We start from the raw sequence: 19,447 nt of genomic DNA on the forward strand, positions 1-19,447 counted from the left end.
AGAGCTGATTTTGTCGTTATAGCCGGCCATAGCTGTTGCGTTTTTCTCTCCAATGAATGCCAGTTGATGCCAACCCAATGCATATGTAAAATCCCAAGTATGTTCCAGAAGTCTACTCCTCCTCGCTATGAACGCCTTTGATGTTGAATGCAGTTTGCTCCTCTACCTGAATGAACCTCGACCGTATAGTGAGGCAGAACTTACTCAATCCGTGCCGATCGCTGGGATGCAATGCTGTTGCGTAACGCGGGATTTCGACTCTTCCTGCTCAATCTCTTCTCCCGAACCATGGGGATTCCTGACGGCGGGTCCGGGACTGCAGTCGTCCCGCTCATCTGAGAGAGCACGCTCCCTCGTTGCGGAAGGCCTTGGTGTCTGCTCATTATGTATCCTTTGGTCGGTAAAGGAGATAGTATTCCATTCTCACGCGAACTGCCACCGTCACTCGATGCATCGTTGTCGATCCCCTTGCCTTTCTCAATCATCTCTTCGTTCTTCCGCCTGGTAGCTAGTGCAGCAAGGCCACCGCCGCCGATGAGCGCGGAACGGAAGTCGAAGAATCGCTCCTTCATAGGCTTTTTAGACGTCTCGTCCATCATCATCCAAATAACACCCACAACCAGGAGTCCAAGCACAACCATCGTCAAGATTGCTGCACCGGCCGTGTCACCGCCGCCTAGTGGTGGTAAATTCGAGACCGCTGGGATCGTCCGGCCGATGTCGTTACCTCCAGCTCCAGGATCGCCTTGGGAAGTACCGCCAACGTCTGCAGTATGGGGTGCACTAGAAGTTTCGATGAGGTTGCCGAGCGTGATTTCGAGGGCGGCCATCTGTTGTCCAACACCCTGCATTCCATCCCAAGTACCGTTTTCGGTCCACTTCAAACCACACATGCGTCCGTTCGTGCCGCCCTTACACTGCGATGCAGCTGCGATAGATGAAGGGCGAATCTTGGCCATGATGCCGTCCGTCAAGTGCGGAGCCCATTTGGTGATGGCCGCTAGCCAGCGGCTTAGGTACGCCTTGAAGGATTGCTGGTCGAGGTTGCAGAGTCCAACCGTCTCGCATGCTACCTCCTGCATGATATTCTTTTCCTCGCCGACAAAGAAGACATCTGCGCCCTTGACCAGTCCGTCGAGTCGGTTCTTCCACACCTCGCTGCCAGTGTGGTTGTACATGGCGGCAGCACCAAGGATCATGCCGCCAGCGTTGTACGTCCATTGATACGGTACGATGTTGGTGCAGTTGTACTGAATGTGGCCACCGTCGTAGACATAATAATCGTCGGAGATGAAGTTGACCCCAACCATCCAATCCCAGGTTTTCTCTGCCCATTCGGAGTAGGACGAATTGCCGGTGTACACAGCCAGTCGCCCGGCGAGAGCGAAGAAGCAAGCTTGGGAAATGGTGTTCTTGTAGTCGTAGCCGTTGTTCCACTGGAAGATCTGCCATCTAAGTCCTCCTGCACAATGATCGGGGTCCCAGCGTGCGGCCTGGGTGTTGAAGACAGCCTGTGCCAATGCAAGCCATTGTGGCTGATCATCGGGGGGGTTGGGGAACCCATACTCGGCGGCGGACATCACAGCGAGTCCCCAAAATCCTTGATCATCGTTTCCCTCGGTACGGGTCTGGTTCTCTGGCATGTAATCGTTGTATTTACCGACTTGGTGGAGGAGACCCTGGGTGACGACATCATTCCAGGTGCTGTCGCCTGTGTAGTACCAGTAATCGATCATGGTACCCATCATAGCGCCGGCCTCCCACCCTGGCATGGTGTTAGTCGGGAGCAGGACAAGGATTCGGATATGCACTTACAGTAGTATGGATCGGGGAGAAGACCTGGGGTCTTGCCAGGTTTGTCTCCGTCGTAGAACGACATCAGATCTTCAGTCATCGATCTCGCGATGGTTTTGACATTGCCTGTGCACAACACTTGTAAGTCGAGGTCGTTCACAGATTTTCATTTGCGCTTACTGGCGTCACTTGTGTCCAGGTCGTATGCCGTGGTGAAATGGACGGTCGCCAGCAAGAAAGCCGGCAGAAGCCGGCTTACAGACCATGATGGCCGGCCCCGCAGTGCGGTCATGATGCGGGAGGTTGGAGTAGGAAGGATCGTTGGTTTCAATGAACGGACCGCATGAAAGACAGGACTGTAGGTTCAGAACCCGGGGAGGGGGGGGGGAGCGTCGATTAAGTGTCAAAAACAGAGAACGAGTGGATGCCGCAATGCTGGAATTAGCAAGCGGCCAAAACTTGAACAAGATCAAGACTTCCTGGCGTAGACCGGGCAGATGGTGCGCATGGAGTCGAGCCACGTTCGTGAGGTAATGGAATAGCTCCGATGATGTGAGCTAGGAACCGGCCGGCAAGGTCGGTTGGCGTTTTCCCCCTCCTCGGCGAGAAGTGAATTCGTATGGCGGCTAGTCTGTCCACACCACACCAAGACTTCACACCCTGGGAAAGTGCGTGTACTTGTATGCTGGTGTTGGCACGTACGTGCATGCAGGTTGAACGCCCCCCTCAAAGAAGCAGTACCACCTTGTCAGTTTCCGATGTGGTCAGGCAAGGTTTGCCAGGTTCGAAATCCAGATTCGCGCCGTCCAGGCCGAAGTAACGAGGAGGATGGAGGAGGAGCGATGACGGCGGTGGAGTTGCGCTCGCCTGCTGCTGCCTCTGCTGCCTCTGCTGCTTGACTGATGCTGCTGCTGCTGCTTCCAGGTCCGCGTCCGCCGTAGTCGCCCGAGAGAAATAGAGACGGAGGTGGGAGGAAAGAGCTGCTTCCAACCCCAAGTAAATACGAGTTTGGTCAGGAGCAGTACAGGACACCAGCAAAGACGGAACCGTTCCAGTCGAAGGACCACCAGAGGTAGAGAAGCGGCGAAGGCTCACTAAAATGGCTCCCCAGGAGCAATACGAACTTTGCCAAGAGGATCCAGCAAGACGAGATCCGCCTGCGTTTCTGGCCAAAGTTGGACTGGGGAACAACAAATAGGACAGACACCGAGGCATGAGAGCCGAGTGCATTTCGGGACTGGTAAGACTGGATAATCAGGCAATCGCGAAACCAGCTGGACAAGACCCAGTCTTACAATTGACAATGTCTCACCGTCGTGTATGCTTGTTGTGGTTTCATGATTTGATGCCGTAGGTATTTTGTGTCTTTCCCATTGCCAGTGTGCCAGTCTGCCCTGGGCTTTGGCTTTCCTCCATGCTTCTGTTCTAGCTTTAGCATTGGCAGCTGAGCTTGTTTGAACCTGATCGTGGTGCTTGTGCAACCGTCCCATCCACAGCGCGTCCGGCTGTAGTCTGAACCCTGCCATCCCATGAGCTTGGTGCTGCACCATGCTGACCCGTCGCTGGCATCCCCCCGCACTGCGGGAAGCAGGTGGGTGACGTTTCCGGACGCAGCTGGGCACCGCTGGGGCTGTTCGTTTCTGTACCGCTCTCGACCCAATGGCGAAGGTTCGTTTCGAGAAACACTAAATTATCGAGGTTTTCCGGCCTGCTTCTGCTTTCAGGGTCGGGCGGGCCCACTGGTTCGTCTTTTGATCAGTGACACTGTGGCTGCTATTGTTCGAATTATACTTTGCGCCTGGTCACACAGCCAGACGACACTTTGGTGGATTGACTTTGTGAACAGCATAGTGTATTCGTGGTGTTGGTTTACTACACTGGTTTCTTGACCGAGTGCGCTGCAACCTTGCGTGCTTGCCCAGCGAGACGGTGCGGTGCGGGCAGCTTCTGGGCGGTATGATGCCACTCGTTGGACTTCCGCTTGAATAACTTGAATGGATAACATGAATAAAACGGGGCCAGCTGACGTCGATGATCAGCAGAGCATCTGGGATGGCTAGGAAGCGACAGGGCCAATATGCCGCTGGTCACGGACTGCTGTAGACTTGGCCCAATCCGCACCCAAAGAACCCACCTAAAGAACCCACCAAAACAACCCAAAGCTGGCTGGGCCGCCGCCGCCCTGCTGCTAGAAGCCGGTTGTCGCAAGGAATAAAAATCGGTAGCGAGCGGGGAAATCGCCGTAGGCCGCTGCCAAGAATCTTGACACCGCCGAGAATAAGGTCTTGATTCCATCGGCTTCTGATGTTGTTTGCTTGGACTCTTGGAGCGATGTGATGCTTTCGGTGCAGACGATCCAAGTCATATGGATGACCGCTTTCCACTACGTTGTCGTGTCTTCTTGTCCCCTGCCGTTTAAAAGCCGTTCTGAAGCTCGTCGACCTGACGCTTGGCGGTTGCTCGAGCGAGTGACCCTATTTCCGCGAACGATTTAGCTTCATCACTTGGTCGTTCCATTCCACAAGTGCATCAGGCCAGCCGCCAGCGCGCGCCTATGGGCCATGAACTCGGAGCCGATCTTATGAAAAGGTTCGTTCATGGGCCCAGCCGTGAGTAAACCGTCGCATTGCGAACGCAGCCAGGCTCGCATTCTGAGAGGTCTTCCAAGCATTGCAGGCAAGAATGCGTGTCCATTCGACCTAGGCAACGGTAAAGCAGCATGCCAGCGAACATCGTGGTACGTGGTCCGCTTTGTCACCGGCTGCTTCGCTGGCATTGAGTCTCATCATTCCGCATTGCTGATTGCGAAAAGCGCAATTTGCCCTCGGAAAGTCCATTCCTCGGAACCAAGCCTTAGATTGTGATGTGTTCAAGCAAATTTGGCCATGCTAGCTTTCCAGTCGTGATTCGTGGATGCTCATGGAAATGAACCAGTCCGACCGGTAAGCCGATGAAACGACGTAGCGACCGTCTAGGGTTAGTTGGGATATCGCAAGCGGCAAGATCAGCTTCGCAACTTGCTTCATGGGAGGTGTTTCTGCAACGGCGACGTAGTACGTGCGGAAACGACACGGGTTCTAAGATGCGCATGAGGTTATATCGTTGCCGTCTTCGTGTTATCGACGATGGAACGTGTGCCGCAACGAGTGTTTTTTCCTGCATCCTCTTGGTCCCAGGAACAGCGGCAGACGCTTTCAACATCCACGGGGTGGTTTGAGTAGGTTGCTGTCGATGTTATTCAATTCTGTCTCCGTCCAGAGGCCAACGTCGGCTCTGACTGCGAAGGTATACCTCTTGGAATGACCGGCCGCTTTCCGTCTGTGATGTTCGCTTCTGGGATGTGACGCCACGCTGCTACGCCACAGTACTGGCCCAGATATTCTTTACGAAAGGTCCCCGCTTATAATCAAGCCACACGGAGCGGCAAATGAAGGGATCCGAGATCTCCATCGTGTTCGGGGAGAATACGAGCATCACATGGCTGGCTTTCACGTGCCGCCAAGAGGCGAAGTTGAGGATCGGATGAGATGGGATGGTGGCATGGTGCAAGTCATGGCTCCGGGGCAATTCAGTTCCGTCGGGTCCAGGCTGTGACGACCCTACAGTCCGTGGGCACCGGCTCCTTGGGAGGCGTCGAGAAACACCTTGCTGCGTACGTAGTAGAAAGGTGACGGAGCGGATGCCAAACCTTCTCAGCCCATCACATTGGGAAGGTCGGAGCAAGGTCTCCATGGAAATGGCCCTTCGGAAACAGCCTGCGTAACTACGATAATTGTCCTCTCAGTCGCAAGGGAAGCTGGAGAGGAAATGTCAGTGCTGACCCGGGGACGCTGGACGCTTCCAGATTCTTTCGTATTCAAGGAACAACCTTTGCTGGGCCTTTGTCATGTTCATGGACACCCGCAGGCAGGGAGAGTCAAATGAACAGCAGACTTTTTGAGTTGGAGGGGAGAGCCACGGCGTTCACGACGGGACTGACTGCGCATTTCCACTTTTTGCTAGGTTCCCCAGGCACCAGACCAAGGAACGTACCGCTCAGTCCGTCTCCGACCTGCTCGAAACGGCCGTTTTGATTGGTTCTCGTCAACCGTTCCACCATGCCTCTTCTTGAACCCCCCCGGTGCCCCGTCTCCGTCCAGGCGGCCGTGCTTCTCCCATCCCACCACTGGAATCACTCGTTTTGTCGCTATCGGTCGGGTCCATGGCCTTGTCGCGCGTCTCTGCGCCTCTTCCCGCCCTTTGGAGGTCCTGTTCCTAGTTTGTTCCTGTGGCTGGGTCGTTCCCAGCTCGACTAAAATTAGTGGTCCAGCATCCCCCAAGGTGGCCGTGGTTGTCCCCTTCCAACCGTCCTCCTCCCCCCCGTGCCCCCGTGCCACCCCCCAGCAAGAAACCGCAGCGCATCCCCCCCTAAATCCTCAGACGGACACCTTGTTTCGGCTGGGCTCTCGCCTCTTTTTCCAAGCCGGAGACGTCTCATCACCTGAACCTGAACTTAAGCACCTCATCAGCCCGCCTACACCCTCCAACCACTTTTTCTCCTCTTTCCCAACCACACTGCACTCTCCGACCACCGTCAATCAACAAATCGCGACCGATCTCCATCTGCATCCTCCAGCAAACTCCGAAAGTCGTTCACGTCAAACTTCAGTTTCGCTCGTCCGAAACAGGACTTAATCCACCAGCTGCAGCTGCGAGCTCCGCCAGCAAACCCCAACTTCACTCTTCTCACATCTCCGTCACCACAGCGACAATGCCCGAAGACGCCCCCTACGACCCGTACATCCCCAGCGGCCAGGCCGCAAACACGGCCAACACGCAACAGCAAGGAGGCGCTGGCGGCAATGCGAGGACTCAGGCTCTGCAAGCTGTAAGTTGCGCTGCGTTTCTTGTTCTTTCCATCGTGACGTGGTTTTCTTGGTTCGACTTTCTGCCCCGGATTGCCCGACGCCTGATGACGACGACCGACCGAGCTACCCGCCCGACCTAAGCTTTCGCCGACTACGCCAGATCGGGCTATCGCATCAATTATCCAGCTCGTCAGCCGGAGTATGACGAGAAAGGATATTGCACGCTGCCGAGCCGGAGATGCACAAATGTCCTGCTCTGCAATGCTCATCGCGTCGACGACGGTCGCCCGAAAGCCAACCGTGTTCCCTGGCCAACCCAATCGACAACAGCAACGGGGAAATCGTCAACAAATTGAAAACGATGCAATTCGACGACTCGTTATGATCGCCCAGCAAATGACCAGCAGGAACAACAATCGCTCGTAGTTTTCGTCGTGGGCGTCGCAATCAGGGGGCAAATTTGTTTCGCCTACTGCGCTCTCGGAACCGTGTCACCAGAGTCATGTGCTGATGATCTATTAATAGCAAATCGACGATACCGTCGGCGTGATGCGCGAGAACATCAACAAGGTCTCCCAACGAGGCGAGCGTCTGGATGCTCTGCAAGATAAGACCGACAACCTGGCTGTATCAGCCCAGGGCTTCCGTCGGGGCGCCAACCGCGTCCGCAAGCAGATGTGGTGGAAGGACGTCAAGATGCGCATGTGCCTGATTGCCGGCATCATCATCCTGATTCTCATCATTGTTATTCCAGCCGGTATGTCCATTCTCTATTCGAGCGCTTTTCTTTGGGATCGCGTCTCTCCATCTACTATGTGGCTCTCTAATCAATCGTCATCGTTGTAGTTGTTGCAACGCGCTAACGTAAACCCCCTTCAGTTGTTGCTACTCGCAAGTAACAGATACCACACTTTTTGCATTACACTATCCCCTTGGGATCATGGTTCGCCCTCATGATATGGAAATGAATTGTCAGACATCTCGCAGGCTTCGAGCAACCGTGGGAGACGAGGGGATGAGGCGGCACACAGGGCCACCTCTACGGGTTAATGACTTGGGAAGCGCGGAGGTTGTTCGAAATGGACTCCGATCTACTTCAACGGGTCTGCATGCAAAGGCCTGCAGCTGGCCGGCTACGGGACTCGTTCCGAGGAAGCTAGCCGCATCGGCCCCGGCTGCGGATCAACCGCATGTATGTATGAGGGATGGCAGGCGTTTGCGTAATTTGAATTCTTACTGGCCCTGGTTGCGATATCCAGTCTGGTCGCTTGTTGTATATGAATGAAGTGATGAGTCTTTTTGGACCAAAGTAACGCTGTGGGACGTTGTCTGCCAACGTACGAACTTCCCGTTAGAAGCTCAACTGCGACTACATATATTCTAGCTCATCGTTGATCACTGAACCCGGAATTCTGCGTTCGTATTCCGTTTTCTTGACGAGAGAGAAAAGCGAGACTCGACGTCGAATCCAAATGTGCAAAACTTGCTCGTTGAATCAAGAACCAAGGTTGCAGGAATCAGAATAATGGAATCATTCGTAGTCCTGCAACCGTGAGCCTTACCAGTCTAGCCTGGTCTGCCCGCTGGAGAACATGTTGAAGGGGGCTCGGCTGGGTCTGCAATCGCCTCCACGATCTCGAGCGGTGTGTACGTGTGTCGACGGTTGAAGAAGGGTCAAGGGCTACGGTAGCCAGTCGGTCTTGCATACTGCCCTGGGCCCTACGTGCTGAATAAGGTAGCAGCAATAAACCCGCGGCAGGTACGGATAAGGCGGTTCTTGAATAGTTCATCTCAAGCTCGGTGATCTCTGCACCGGTCCCCGGGATTGCATCGGAATTTGGGCCAGCTCTGGTACGGATCCGAGAAGGCGTTTAGAGTTGACAGTCCACTCTTTTTCGTTTCCACTTGGCTAAGAACGATTCAGTACCTTGGGTATGTTTTTTCATGTCTGGTACACACATTTGCCGAGCAACCTTACGTATGCACAGTCACGGTAAGGGTGTTAAGAAACAAGACACAGTCAGTGACGGTCCTTCCCCTTCCCTTCCGAACATCTACAACGGGAGCATTTGACAGATCACGGCTGTCTCGCCTGCCTCGGCTCGTGTCGGGCATGCAGCTTTTCTGCTTCGTCGCTCTTCCCCCATTGCTCCGCTAGCCCAGAGAATTGAAATTTTCAAGTAACTTTTTCCAGGGCCTGTTGGTACGGAAATGCCTCTTTTAGCTTGTGTGCAAGGGGTATAAAAAAAAAAAAAAAAAGGACATGCTGCTGCAGATCCCGGCGGCCTAGCATTTGGTGATCTGTACGTACCGGGGCGATTCCTTATCAGATCCGGCCAATAGCCGGGTGTCCACTCACAATGGGGCTCTTCCATTCCAAGGTGGACGAAGTGCCCTGTTGACAAGCGGAGATGCAGCGAGAGGGTAACGTCGTCGGGGATTGACCTTCTCGACGTTTTCTTACGTCTTGGGCGAGCTCCAAGGGGGAAGTAGTGTACAGGATATGAGAAACTACGTCAAGTAAGAAGACAACAGACAGCATTACAAAAGAGAGAAGAAGAGAATGCGCGCCGTTAATGCTCGTTAATGCTCCTCTTCCAGGGTGGGCCGCGATCGCATGTCACCGATCACCTGCCAGCTGTCAAAAAGGCGCTAATGTGCCGATGTGAGGTGCTGACGGCCGGCGACGGGCCGTCGCAGACTTCCAGTCGATGAGCAGAGCGGTACCGGTCGATTTTTTCCCTCTGGCTGGCGCTCGATCGCTCGCTCAGGTCTGCACAGTTGCTGGGTGCTCGGAGCCCCTGCCCCTCCTCCACACCTCCACCTGCATCATACCTTACCGGCTCGCTGCCCACGCACCACGCCCACCACACCACGCCCAGTCATAGTCTCGCAGGCCTCAAAAAGTAAAAAGCCTCGTCGCTCCAATTTCTGTTCCTATTTTTGCACTTTTCTCCCTCTCTCTGTCCCTTTCTGTCTTGCTCTCTCCCCTCTTCCTCGTACCCGTCACCACCCGTTATACCCCCCAGGGCCGTCAATTGACCTGGAATTTGACCATCTTGCCGGCCGCCAGAAGAGTGAGAGAGTCTCAGTCAAGTCAGACCAAGTTCGAAGCTAAACTGCCCGAGTCTGCTGTGAGGTGTTTGTGCGTGTGAGTCTTCCCTAGCCTCCCGAGGGGTCCAATGCTCTGTGAAGGAGCTCCTCGTCTTGAATTCTACCCGAACGTCTTCACTTCCCCATCTGTACCTTTCCTTGAGTCTGTCCTCCTCCACATTGCTCTCCCGCCGTTACTCGGGATGCGGACCGCAACGACAACGAGGACGAGGGAATACGATGGAGACGGAAGAGAGTGTGGACAGGAGCAGTGAACAACGGGTAGGAAAGGAACGGATTTGCACATGGACTTTTCAATTGCTGTTCTTCGCCATCGTCGCAAACCTAACTAACGATTCTACCCTCAAAAGTCCACACAGTCGCAATGCTCTCCGCAACCTCTGCCGTTTTTCGGGCTGGCGCCCGCCGCGCCGTGCCTCGTGTCGCTCGTCGCCAGAACATCGCAGTCACCAGAGTCAACAACCCCTTCCAACCCCTCAATGCCATCCGCGCCCTCTCCTCCACCGGCTCCCAATCCGAGCAGGCCAACCGCGACCGCACCCGGGCCATCATCATTCGCACACTGAGCCAGATCGGCAGCCGTCGCGAGGGCCAGCAATATCTCTCATACTTCACCTCCGTTTCATCCCAAAAGTTCGCTGTTATCAAGGTCGGCGGTGCCATTCTCACCGACTACATTGATGACCTCTGCGAGAACATCGCCTTCCTCTACGAGGTCGGCCTGTACCCCGTCATTGTCCATGGCGCGGGCCCTCAGCTGAACCGACTCCTTGAAGAGGCCGGTGTTGAGCCCCAGTTCGAGGAGGGCATCCGTGTCACCGACGGCAAGACCTTGACCGTTGCCCGCAAGCTCTTCCTCCAGGAGAACATGAAGCTCGTCGAGAAGCTCGAGAGCCTTGGCGTCCGCACTCGCCCTCTGACCACCGTCCTCACCGCCGACTACCTCGACAAGGAGAAGTGGAACCTGGTCGGCAAGATCACCAGCGTTGACAAGGCGCCCGTTGAGCTCGCCATCTCTCAGGGCTACGTCCCTATCCTCACCTCCATGGCCGAGACCACTGAGGGTCAGATCCTCAACGTCAACGCCGATGTCGCCGCGGCTGAGCTGGCCCGCGCGTTGGAACCCTTGAAGATTGTCTACCTTTCCGAGAAGGGCGGTCTGTTCAATGGCGAGACTGGCGACAAGATTTCTCACATCAACCTCGACGAGGAGTACGACCACCTCATGTCCCAGTCCTGGTGCCGCTACGGCACTCGCCTCAAGATCAAGGAGATCAAGGAGCTTTTGGAGACACTGCCACGCAGTTCCAGCGTTGCCATCATCCACCCCAGCGACCTGCAGAAGGAATTGTTCACCGATTCCGGCGCCGGCACCCTGATTCGCCGCGGAGACAAGATCGCCTTTGCCGACAGCATCGAATCGTTCCCCGACCTCACCAAGCTGAAGCAGACCCTCATCCGTGATCGCGAGGGCATGGACGCCGAGGCCACGGTCGACCGATACATTGAGTTCCTCAGGGGCACTCCCTTCAAGGCTTACTACGATGAGCCCTTGAACTGTCTCGCCATTGTTCTGCCCCCCAATGAGAACCGATCTCACCCGACTCTGGCTACCCTCACTGTCACCAAGGAGGGATGGTTGAGCAACGTCACTGAGAACGTATTCCACGCCATCAAGAAGGACCACCCCAAGCTCGTCTGGACCGTCAGTGAGGAAGACGAGAATCTCACCTGGTTCTTTGACAAGGCCGACGGAAGCTTCTCCAGTAAGGGCAACCAGCTCTTCTGGTACGGCATCGACAACCTCCAGGAGCTTGGCGTCTTGACCGACGAGTTCAACGCTCATGGCAGAGCCATGCTCGGCGACTCCAACTTGGAGGCCCGCCTCCGCCGCGCCGCCCAGACCTCAAGCCGGAACCTCAACCAGTCTTCCGCGCCTGCCCAGGCCCGCGGCTTCTCGACAATGGCTCGCCGTCCGACCTGGGCTCCGGCCGCCGCCACCCTTTCCGGCAAGCGTACCTTTGCCACTTACACCACCACCAACCCCAACCCTCCCCTGGGCAAGAAGAACGCCTCCAACGACGTCCCCTCGCGTGTCGCCTTGATCGGTGCCCGCGGTTACACCGGCCAGGCTCTCATTGAGATGCTCAACGCCCACCCCAACATGGACCTCAGACACGTCTCGTCTCGTGAACTCGCCGGCCAGAAGCTCGAGGGCTACACGAAGCGTGAAATCACCTACGAGAACTTGAGCCCTGACCAGGTCACCGAGCTCGAGAAGAAGGGCGCCATCGACTGCTGGGTCATGGCTCTTCCCAACGGCGTCTGCAAGCCCTACATTGAGGCCATTGCCGATGCCCGCAAGGCCGGCGCCGACCACCGCAGCGTCATCGTCGACCTGTCAGCCGACTACCGCTTCGACAACACTTGGACGTACGGTCTTCCCGAGTTGACCGGCCGCTCCGAGATCTACAAGGCGGATAAGATCTCCAACCCCGGCTGCTACGCTACTGCCGCCCAGCTCGGTATCGCTCCCCTTGTCGAGCACCTCGGCGGCTCCCCCTCCGTCTTCGGCATCTCCGGCTACTCGGGCGCCGGCACCAAGCCCTCCCCCAAGAACGACGTCAACCTGCTCAAGGACAACCTCATGCCCTACAGCTTGACGGACCACATCCACGAGCGCGAGATCAGCGCCAAGCTCGGCACCGACGTCGCCTTTTCCCCGCACGTCGCCTCCTGGTTCCGCGGCATCCAGGCCACCATCCACATCCCCCTCAACAAGACCATCACCTCGCGCGACATTCGCCAGATCTACCAGGACCGCTACGCCGGCGAGAAGCTCGTCAAGGTCATTGGCGACTCACCGCAGGTCAAGAACATTATGAACAAGCACGGTGTTGAGATTGGTGGCTTTGCTGTCCACAGCAGCGGCAAGCGCGTTGTTGTTTGCGCCACCATTGATAACCTGCTCAAGGGCGCGGCGACTCAATGTCTTCGTAAGTGGGATCCTTTTCACTCGTCAAGAATTCTAATGAGAGCACGTTTACTAATTTCCGCCTGCAGAGAACATGAACCTCGCTCTCGGCTACGCCGAGTACGAAGGTATTCCCACCATGTAAAGGGGATCGGCGTCCAATGATCAAGGGGGCGGATTAGATTCACAAGGCTCGGCGCGGACACTCAAACTTATCTGGAGTCAAACCGGTTCAAAAAGCATCTTGCCATTTACTTTTTTTATTCTTTTTCCAAGTAACTCTTTCCCTCTGGTTTCTCTTTCCTGCGTGGTTTTTTTTTTTTTTTTTTGGCCTCCACGTCCCTTTGGATCCAATGGGGGCTCTCAGACGTTTCTCTATCTTATCCTGCTTCTTCGGGGGACCCGGGGCGGGTCGTTCATCCGTGGACCCATCTCTCATGATGTGAGTTATGTATCCATGTATATACCGGGTTACGAGTTAAGAGGTAATTATACATATTTAAAGCATTGCTTCCTTGTCGCATTTCGTGATGAAGATGAGTGACCTTTTTTTCCCGAGTATTAAGATGTCGTATTCTCGCCATCGATTATATTTTCCTGGGAAGACGCTGCTCTGTCCCCCATCCAATTGATGTCAAATGCGACTTCCCACTCTTCTGTTCGAGCGCCAGATGTTACGGATTTATGTGTCCAACTGAACGATAACAACGCAGACGGGTTCGGTGATGGCAAATTAATGACAGCCTTGTCTGCCATAGGCAGGCCTACTCGCGTGACAACATCGTCAAAGACCGAGGAGCCAGGCCTCTGGGAATCCAAGTAGGAGTTGATATAATCCACCTTTGTCTGGAATACCCCGTATCTCTCGAGGAGGGTGCCCCTCATCAGAAAAGGGCTGAGACCGGTACGATTAGGCAAATTAGAGTCAAAAATGAAGACATAGTCTGTACTGTGGCTCCTCTGGAGGCCTACAGAGAAGGGTAAGAGCCACCTAATATGGAAGAGGACCGATCCGCAGAAAGCCCTGGGGTGCGCCACAAACTCGCATCCCTCATCGTTCCACTTCGACCAGGGTGAGGCCTCTGCTACACTCATATTCTCGGGGCACCGAAACTTCAACCTGGTTCGGAACCCTACGTTGTGACTAAAGAGGCGGATTGGGTAGGGTGAGAACTTGACCAGCAAATTCAGCTCCCGGCGGCGGAACCTGTCCCAGCGGAGATTGGGGATCGGGGCACGTTGGTCCATGTTCTCCCGGACAAAGGAGCCACCCACGACTTTGACGAGACGGACAATGATGATGTCTTCACCCTGATCACGGGATCCGCAGTATATGTAATAGCGGCGGCCGCCGGTCTCGGGCACTTCTTCCCAGGTGAGCTCGGTGAAGAGTTTAATGCTACTCTTCGTGACCTGGAGCGTCGGCCGCCTGCCAGACGTCGGGTCAATCCTCCCCTGGTGACGGTGGATGCCAAAATCGTCGGCGGACTCGGCAAGAAGACCGCTGAGAACCCTCTGGCCCTCGGTGTCACGGAACGACTGCGTCGGGGGCGGTCTATGCTCGCCCCTCTCCCAAGCAAAGATCGTCACGTCGTTGCTCTTCGCTAGGATCTCGTTCTGGAGCCTCTGAAACGCCTTTTCCTCCTCGCCGTAAAAGAGGGGCATGTTGATGTCAAAGATGCCCATCAGGCAATACGCGGCGTCCTCGATGCGGGTAGTGTCCCGTCCCGCAGCCCAGGACATCTTCTCCGCGACAGTTGTGTACGTCAGTGCGCGCTCGTCACCGCCGAGGACGTCGATGTCGATGGCTGTAACAGCATGAAGCTGCCGGAGGAGGCCGCTCTTGCTGCCGACGAGGGTCCAATCTTGGTCGTAGAACTGGACTGTCCTGGAAGCGATGAGTTCTTGCAGTGTCCAGCCACGTGTGAACCAGCGGCATGTACCTAGCTCTCTGGCACCGTCGTCACTGTAGATGTTGGTGGAAGGAATGAGGTCAGATAGCCAGACATAACAGACGTTGGCGCGCTGGTACCACTTGAACATTGAGTTTATCGCTTCTGTGAGCTCGGCGCTGCTCGACTTGTCGATGCAACAAGTGTCGATCCAGGCATACTGTAGGCCCTGTTGGCGGGCCAACGCGCAGGTACGTTGGATTTTTGCAAATCCGATCTTGTTGATGGCAGTGGGTTGTTGCCGCCCCGGGGACTGGCCCTGAATATCCTGGAAGGAAACCTCCTCTTCAGCCCATGTGTGCGAGAGGATTGCGTAGGAAGGTATGTTCCTTCCGATGAACTGTCCCAGTTTTAGGGTTTCTGTGTCGATGAGCCACATTGAGATGAGTCTGGTGTGAGGCTGACTTGTGCAAGGTGTTGAGGTATCGTTCAACTTTGGTGACGGAGAGTGTAGTCTGTGTGAGAGTAGCGGGCCGGCGAGTTAAAGTTTTCTTATTCTATGCGTAATTGAGGAAGTGAGGCGCCGAGTCGACCATCCCGAAAACGATGCCTCTTAAATATGGCCAGAGGGTGAGATGGACTTGCCATCAGGCTGAACATTGATGTGAGGGAAGTTGGTGTGCCATCCCTCTAACGCATGCTATCAGGCAATCACGCCAAGTACAGGGTAGTGGGTAAGCGCCATCCACATCTGGATCCTTTCGTGCATGCCGCCCAACGGGTGTGTTGGCCGCAAGGCTCCTTGATTGATTGGTTGGCCGATTTGGCCGATTGCCTCTTCCCAACACAGAGGTAAGGCATGGAGGAGGTGAGAAACGGGGTTTTTGGAAGCCAGATTCGAAAACCGAAGCCAAATCAATGGCGGAGCAAGGATCAATCATGGCATTATACCAGTCCAATTAAATGTAATTATGTGAGAAAAGGTAATTCTTCTCGTGGATAATATCTGCTGACCAGAGCTTCAAAGAATGAAAAGTCATGTAACGCGACGTCGCCTTGATTTTACAGGTATACCATCGCAAGGCAGCCCAAGAACCCAAACATAGCAAACTTGAGGGAGACGTCAAAACTCTTCGAACTCGACCCGGCCGGAGTAAAATTGGCAGTCGGCTTGACTCCGTCGGTGAAGGGGGCATTGGCAGCTTGGACGGCTCCGGGAAAGGCCGCCGTCGACGTGCCCGGGGCCAATTTGGGTGATGCCGGGTTGAGGACACTGTTTGTCTGTTAGAGAGTTGGGAAAAACCCTTGCCCGCGCAAGACGGGAGAGGTGTTGATACGGACGTACCTGTCCACGACGTGCATGACCCCGTCGCTGGTGATGATATCCTTGATGGTAACCTTGGCAGAGTTGGCAAAGACGGTGGTATCCTCCTTCCGCAGCGTGACCTTCTCGCCCATCAGGCTCTTGTATCCCATCTTTGTCGTGACGCCCGTGGTGAACCGGACCTGGTTCGTGAGGACGTGGTACTGCAGGATCCGAGCGAGGTCCGCGGGCTCCATCGACGCCGCCGTGGCGCCAATCGCCTGGAACGCGGCATTCGTCGGCGCGAAAATGGTGGCGACCTGCAACGAGTTGATCCCGTCGACGAGGCCGGCCTTGACCAGCGCACCCGCCATGCTCGTGAGACCCGTGTTCATGGCCGTGTCGGCGGGGGAACCGGGGACGGTCAGGACGGTGTCGATGATGTGCAGCACGCCGTTCTGGAAGGCGACGTCGGCCTTGTTGATGACGCTCATCTGCTTGTAGCCGCTAAAGACCCTGCCCTGGTCGCCCTTCCTGACGAGCTCGACCTTTTGGTTGCCCGTGACGTTGGCGGTGGGCGTCTGGAGGAGGGTCTGGGCGAATTTGGGCTGGTCATAGAACATGGCGGCCGTGGTCTTGCCGCTGGCGACGTGGTAGCTCAGGAGGTCGGTGAGGAAGGTTACGTTGGTCGCCTTTTGCGCAAACGTGGGGTCCATCTGCATCATCTTGGCAAAGGCGTCATTTGATGGGGCGAGGATGGTGATTTCTTTGGCTTTTATGAGAGTCTGGTTGAGGACTGGAACCTTTGCCAGGAGCGCTGCTTGGTGTTAGTGGTCCACTCTCTCGTCTACCTATCTCACGCAGAAGTTGGGAAGTTTCCGTACAGTTGAGAGTGCTCAAGGAATCACTGTTCGTCTTGAGCACATCGTTGAGAGGTGGAGCCGCTGCCGCCAGTGCAGCAAAGGCGAGCGTCAGGAAGCTCGTCGGCTGCATTGTGCGGGAGCGGGCGAAGGAAACGGGAAGCCAGCCCGGTAGATGAAGAAGAAGGACAGAAAGTTGACGGCTTTGATTTAGGTTCAGTCGAGGCGACGATCTCCGGGAACGAGCCGTCTAGTAATACTTATACTGACAAGTCTCAACCCAACCTTCCGGGTCCGAGAGGCGGGGGAGGCATGTCTCGACACTTTTTTCTTTTGCCAAGGTCAGACGGTTCGTATGCTTTCCCTTGGTTTACGAATACCTACCATCCTCAGCATTGCAATACGACTGCTAAAATAAGCATTCGAGGTGGGCCTTTATGGACCCGGTTTTGTTTTATGTCCTGATGCAATTCCGTCTTCTTTCATACTCTCGTTACAACCCGTTATCTGTGCTTGACTCGTAGGCCCTTGTAGATCGTGGGAGGACCCGTGGAAGCAAGCTTGACACTTCTCTCCGAGGCGCGGCCGTCCCGACGCATGGCGGACTCATCAGTCTTACTACCTACTACCTTTCATGACATCAGGCAAACAAGAGGAGAGAGACACACTGGGCTTTTGCGCCGGGAGAGAGAGGGGGGGGAGAGGCCAATACGTAGTGGGCGAATTAAAATACGTTGAAACACATCCTGACCATGCTTTTTTCTCCCCCCCTAACAAGATACGGTACGACGAAAGGTTGAGGGGAAGTGGTGGTGGATTCTCCTTCTCTCATTCGCCTGGGATGGTAGCAATTGCGGCGGTACGAAAGGTGCTGTGCGGGAGATCGACGAGTAGAAGCGGCGGGATGACGGTGAAACATGCCTCAGAGCAACAGGCGGAAACGCATCCATGCGGAGTGGGGGCTCTTCTCAGACGAAAGGGGAAAGTAGTTTTTGGGTGGGTTCTTCAGAAAGAGCGACGCGTGCTGTCGGTAGAGCCGCATCTTTTGGGAAGACTAAGAGAGGGAGGAAAGAGATTAATCAGGCCCTAAGCTGAGCTGCACCAACTTGGTAGAGGTCTTGGTAAAGGTAGTGCAAATCTAAGCCGGCGACATTGGCAAAGACCACGGGTGCTATCATATAACCCAGAAGAAGATAATTGAGTGACCTGAATCTGTAAAGAATGGAGCCAATGGAAATGGAACGCCACGGAAGAGTTCGAGGTGGTTGAGACATGCACTGACAGGTTCCAAAATGGAAAACCATGCTGGGGTTGAAGTTATTCGCGGATCGAAGCCCCGGGTGGAGATGACCGGAGTGGGTCCGGTTGGGCGCTCCCTGGTCCAAGAAGAAGCCGCGCTAGTGGTGGATGACTCAGCCAATTTTAGTGCAACTCCCAGGAACTCCTGAGTCCTGACAGACATACACCGCACCGCGCCGCACCGCCTGCAACGATCTTGTCTTGGACACCCAAACCTGCTTCCGCGGTAGCGCTGCCCGTTGTGCACCGCAGCAGCACAATGCACCGCAGCGATCCCATCTACCGCGCGCCTTGGGAGAGGCATGCCGGACTTTGGTTGACCGAGCGCATGGCTATCACGGCAGCGTCGGTAACTCTTTCAAGAAAGCTTAAACACGTTCCGTGGCCTGCAGCAGGGATCGCCCCTTCGCGTGCAGGACATTGTTGTTGCTGTCCGCCTCGCGTTGGGTTTTTTCTGCGCTGAACGTCGGTCTTCACTCTTCAGCCACGGCCGATGTCGAGACCATGACCTCTAGTCGCTTGATGAATGGCATGTTCGCACGGAAAGGAATAAGGTGCTGACTGGCACGGCGAGTTCTCGCCTTGATGAAATGAACTGCAATATTTGGTTATTCCTATACGCGGACGTGGCCTCGCCAGACCCTACCTACTCGAGGCCACGCGTATCGTTGCACTTCGAAGTCGGAACGACTTGAAAAGATGCACAAACCAGTCGGCGATAGGCACGGAGAATATCAGAGAGAAACTGCCGCTTCTTTTGGCTCTCTAAATACGATGCTTTGGCCTGGCCTTTTGTTTACAGATTTGAGCTGCCCGTTGCTAGAAGCAAAGGTGGTATCGCTATAAGCGCCGCCCTTACCTTTCCATCCTCAACTCATACCATACACTTTCGCCTTCATCTTGAGGCCTCACTATCTTCAATTGCAACTCTGGATCCTTTGAGGGATTGGGCTATTTTGCCTACACATGTTGCATCCCCACGGGGATTTTTGGCTTCGCCCACGTTTCCACCTAGCCCAGCCGTCGTATCACAACTCCCTCGAAACCCACCAAGACCTTGGCTGCTCTCTGGTGAACACGTCGCTATACTTACTCATTCTCAACAAAGCCGCCGGTTCGGCGGTGAAGCTTCCAGTTTATTCAGTAGTAGCATCACCAAGATCGACCTCGCGGACTCTCTGGATAGCTCTCATGAGCATTGATTGGCTTTAAACGGGATGCCCGATGGTGTTGACTCTATAAACCATCACGTGATGGTTTCTCGACGCTCGAGAATAGGCCGCCGCGAGATCCAAGTAAGCCCAGGATCACATCACTATGCCTCCCCCAGCAAACAATGAACAACGCATCGCCCCCTCTCCGGT

At 55.1% G+C, this 19,447-nt stretch overlaps 5 protein-coding genes across 5 annotated transcripts; 2 read left to right on the forward strand and 3 right to left on the reverse strand.

Annotated features, from left to right (window-relative positions):
* Positions 1–200: 200 nt before the first annotated feature.
* On the reverse strand, positions 201–2,086 carry CORC01_01603 (glycosyl hydrolase family 76; the record flags this gene model as incomplete). Its single annotated transcript, XM_022613257.1, has 3 exons — positions 201–1,765; positions 1,816–1,920; positions 1,975–2,086. The coding sequence occupies 3 exons, from the start codon at positions 2,084–2,086 to the stop codon at positions 201–203; spliced, it is 1,782 nt and encodes a 593-aa protein (XP_022480356.1).
* A 4,458-nt stretch (positions 2,087–6,544) lies between these two features.
* Positions 6,545–7,540, forward strand: CORC01_01604 (synaptobrevin; the record flags this gene model as incomplete). Its single annotated transcript, XM_022613258.1, has 3 exons — positions 6,545–6,661; positions 7,167–7,398; positions 7,521–7,540. 3 exons carry the CDS (start codon positions 6,545–6,547, stop codon positions 7,538–7,540), a joined length of 369 nt encoding a protein of 122 aa, XP_022480357.1.
* A 2,579-nt stretch (positions 7,541–10,119) lies between these two features.
* Positions 10,120–12,874, forward strand: CORC01_01605 (N-acetyl-gamma-glutamyl-phosphate reductase; the record flags this gene model as incomplete). The annotated part of the gene is made up of 2 exons (XM_022613259.1): positions 10,120–12,751; positions 12,819–12,874. 2 exons carry the CDS (start codon positions 10,120–10,122, stop codon positions 12,872–12,874), a joined length of 2,688 nt encoding a protein of 895 aa, XP_022480358.1.
* A 416-nt stretch (positions 12,875–13,290) lies between these two features.
* CORC01_01606 (uncharacterized protein) lies at positions 13,291–15,060 on the reverse strand (the record flags this gene model as incomplete). Its single annotated transcript, XM_022613260.1, has 1 exon — positions 13,291–15,060. One exon carries the CDS (start codon positions 15,058–15,060, stop codon positions 13,291–13,293), a length of 1,770 nt encoding a protein of 589 aa, XP_022480359.1.
* A 623-nt stretch (positions 15,061–15,683) lies between these two features.
* On the reverse strand, positions 15,684–16,917 carry CORC01_01607 (fasciclin domain-containing protein; the record flags this gene model as incomplete). The annotated part of the gene is made up of 3 exons (XM_022613261.1): positions 15,684–15,894; positions 15,967–16,741; positions 16,809–16,917. 3 exons carry the CDS (start codon positions 16,915–16,917, stop codon positions 15,684–15,686), a joined length of 1,095 nt encoding a protein of 364 aa, XP_022480360.1.
* Between the last annotated feature and the right edge of the window lie 2,530 nt (positions 16,918–19,447).

This window comes from Colletotrichum orchidophilum, assembly GCF_001831195.1.
Source record: "Colletotrichum orchidophilum strain IMI 309357 chromosome Unknown Scaffold_8.1, whole genome shotgun sequence".
Classification (NCBI taxonomy): domain Eukaryota; kingdom Fungi; phylum Ascomycota; class Sordariomycetes; order Glomerellales; family Glomerellaceae; genus Colletotrichum; species Colletotrichum orchidophilum.